Genomic DNA, 3,303 nt, shown 5'->3' with positions numbered 1-3,303 from the left:
CTTCCTTCCTTCCTTCCTTCCTTCCTTCCTTCCTTCCTCCTTCCCTTCCTTCCTTCCTTTCTTCCTTCCTTTCTTCCTTCCTTCCTTCCTTCCTTCCTTCCTTCCTTCCTTCCTTCCTTCCTTCCTTCTGTTACAGGTGTGCCCCATCCAGATCTTACCTGCCTTCGAGGCCCACAAGAGCTCCGCCTCCTCCAGGCAGTCTCCCCAGCCGTTCCCACCCACCACTCTTCTCAGCTGTGTACTTCTCCTCTCACTTGTGGCCATTTGTTTCCCCCAGAGAGATTTTAATCCCACTGAGCACCAGAACTCCATCATCGGCTTCTTTATAGCACTCTCCTCGACTCCCCTCCTGGATGGAGCATACACCAGTCTTGACTGTTTGGTTACCATTAAACAGGATTCCTGGAGTGAGGCCTGCAGGGTTTTATCTACTGTCTAGGGGTCAGGGTCTCTAAGAAATAGAGAATAGGAAGCAAGCCATCCACCGGCTGGGTTCTGGACAACTCGCCCACCCATCCAAACCCAGGCAGGGTTTGCCAGAACAATCAGGCAGGAGTGTGGCTGGCACCTACTGTGGCCCTGATGCCTCTCTCCTTTCTGTCCCACCAGAAGCTCCAAGAATTCCAGACAGCTCTGGGGAATTACCAGTAGGGGGCAGAAACCAAGAGCTGCCCTACCAAGAAGCAGGTTCGAAGATCCAGCAAGGCTGCAAGGCAAAGCGTTCAGGAACATCCCAGCAGGTGGGGAGACTGGAGAGTGTTTAAAGCCAGCAGTGCCACACAGAACACATGAACTGATGCCAACCCAGGAAGGAAATTGTCTGGGGAAGTCGGGAGCAGTGCATGCAGGGAAATGAATGTATGTAGCAAGGGGCCACACAGACCTCAGTTCTGGGGAGTCAGGAGGAAGGGACAGCTAGACTACTTAGCTTTCCTGTGGGGAGCAAATCACCAGCAACAACTCTCACCACACACACACACACACACACACACACACACTTTGAGCAGCCCGGAATGGGAGCGTATGTGACCGATGCAGACCCCCAAGGCTGAATAGAGAAAGGGCAGCATTCTGTTACTAGGACAGTTCTGAAAAGAAAATTTCATTCCTATCCATTTGAGTGGAAGGCAGTCAGCTTCGATGGGCCCTGGTGGTGAAGGAGGGGCCTCCAGCAGAGAGGTAAGGAAAGGAGAGGGGCTCTTTCTACCAGAGACTCTAGTATGGGGGGCATCCAAAGCAGAACTCCTACCTCCAATCAGGCAGGTAGCTAGCCTCAGCTCCACCAGACAGCAGAGCCTCGGGAGCCTGGCATATCCCTGTATGTTGCTCATACAGAGACAGAGGCCGGGCCTGAATTTTGAGCGTCATGTACTGCCCTTTCTCTTCAAGGAGTTTGGCTGTAGGTGGTGAAGGGGTGAGAGAGCCCAACGCCTGCTGCCTTTGATGCTAAGGATGCAAAAGAACCAATCTGCTTTGGAGGTGATCAGGTTGTCTCACAGGTCTGTAGAAATTACCGTCCATACCTGTGCCACCACCACCCCACCTAGTTGGGAGTTCCTGGGGAGAAATAGCCTATACCTCCAGGGTCCCCTACAAAAATTTAGACTTTGCCAAACTAAGAAGGAAAAACTACCCCTCCCCCCCCCCGTCTGTTGCAAATGGCCACAGAAATGTAGGTTTGGGGGACAACAGCACAGCTTTGGGCATACACATGTATTTATGGTCAGCTTTGCCGCTCGGCATTCCAAGCTGCTGCCCACGTTCACACACACACACACACACACACACACACACACACACGTCTCCATAACTGCACCAGGACAGGCAACGCAGCTGGCGCTGTCCTCTGGCTGGCAGCAGAGATGCCATAGGGCACACCACAGAGGTGTCCCTGCTAAGGGACAGGCAGACCTCAGGAAGGCTACCGCCGGACTCGGTGTATCCCACCCCTCAGACTTTCTTACCTTTTGATGTAGCTCTTGCTGTACAGGATCTGCTGAAGCAAGGTCACCAAGGCAAAGGCGCAGATGAAGATGAAGAGCAAAGTTCGATTCCCCAACAAATCTCTGTTGGCGGAGGGGTCTGCGTAGCGCATCCTGGCGGCCCGGCGCCGCGGACGCACTGGGCGGGGCGGGGCAGCAATCACGCGCGCTATGCGGGGGCCCCGGGGGCCCTTAGGAGAACTGCGTGGTCAAGAGGGCAGAGGACTTGGCGGGGCAAAGTTTCCCGCGGGCTCAGTCCCGGCGGCGGCAGCAAAAGGACAGGGCCGGCCGCGTGGAGATCCGCTGAGCCCCAGGCCTGCCCTCTCGTGCTGCGGCTTCTGGGCGCCGGTGTCCCGCAGCCGCCGATCTGCCCGTGGAGGGGCGACGGCAGGTGCGGGGACCGGACCGCCCTCCCGCCGAGGTGACGACCAATGGGGATCCGGGCCGGCGAGGCTGGGCCGAGACTCAGCCCAACGCGCCGCCCACTCTGGGCTGGCTCGGGATTCGGGGCGCCGGGCGCACGGGGCCGACCGGGGAACAGCGCGTCTGGTCCCCGCGCCCGCAGCCCGGGAGTGCGAAGGTTGGCCTCCGACGCTGCGGAGGCGAGGTGGGCGACGCAACCTCAGGACGCCGGGCCGTGGGGAAGGGGAGGGGCATAGCGTAAAGAGCCAGGTTGGAATCGGGGTTCGGAGGAGCGCAGACCGCAGAGGCAACCTCGTCGAGACGAGCATTTGCATGCGGTACGCAGGTCACTGAGTCACCGCGGCAGCGTCCTCGTGCGCTGCTGGAGAATCCTCTGTGAAAGCGGAGCAAGGTCAGCCGGGCAGACCTTCAAGGACGGCGCGCGCGGCCCCTGCATGCTAATGGACTGAGGAACTGTCCCTGGGGCCTTCCAACTCTGGCTGAGCAGAAATTCAGGGTCTGCTGTCCCGTTCCCCCACCCCACCGCGCACCCACCCACCCCCACCCCCCGCCTCTACCCTCTCACCATCCCAACATCTGCAGCTCGCGGCCTTTTGTCAATAACCCCATTGTCACCCAGATAGTGGGACTTTGTCTCATCCTTTGGAGCTATTCATAGACAGTAGTAGGTCAACAGCAGGCCGCCTTCGGGTACTACGGTTGCCCAAAGCTGTAAGAAGTCACTGGGTCCAGCAGTGAGCACTCTGTGCTTCAATGTAAGCTGGGGAAACCGTCCCCAGAGATGCAACGGGAAGCCGTTAAAAAAAAGTTAACATTTTTGGCCCATAGTTGGCCCTCTGTATGCATAACCAGGGCGAGGTGCATTCAAGAATGTCAGGTTGTGGGAGGAGGTGACTGG

General features: G+C 57.7%; 1 protein-coding gene across 2 annotated transcripts in view; it reads right to left on the bottom strand.

Moving 5' to 3' along the window:
- The window catches only part of St8sia5 (ST8 alpha-N-acetyl-neuraminide alpha-2,8-sialyltransferase 5), a 68,244-nt gene extending 65,894 nt beyond the window's left edge, over positions 1 to 2,350 (bottom strand). For both annotated transcript variants that reach the window (XM_021150930.2, XM_021150931.2), the window contains exon 1: positions 1,965 to 2,350. In XM_021150930.2, the coding sequence (XP_021006589.1) occupies positions 1,965 to 2,095 (131 nt within the window). In that variant the 5' untranslated portion in view covers positions 2,096 to 2,350. The remainder of the gene's footprint in view (positions 1 to 1,964) is intronic.
- Between the last annotated feature and the right edge of the window lie 953 nt (positions 2,351 to 3,303).

This window comes from Mus caroli, chromosome 18 (assembly GCF_900094665.2).
Source record: "Mus caroli chromosome 18, CAROLI_EIJ_v1.1, whole genome shotgun sequence".
NCBI lineage: Eukaryota > Metazoa > Chordata > Mammalia > Rodentia > Muridae > Mus > Mus caroli.
This window is presented reverse-complemented; position numbering and strand designations above follow the sequence as displayed.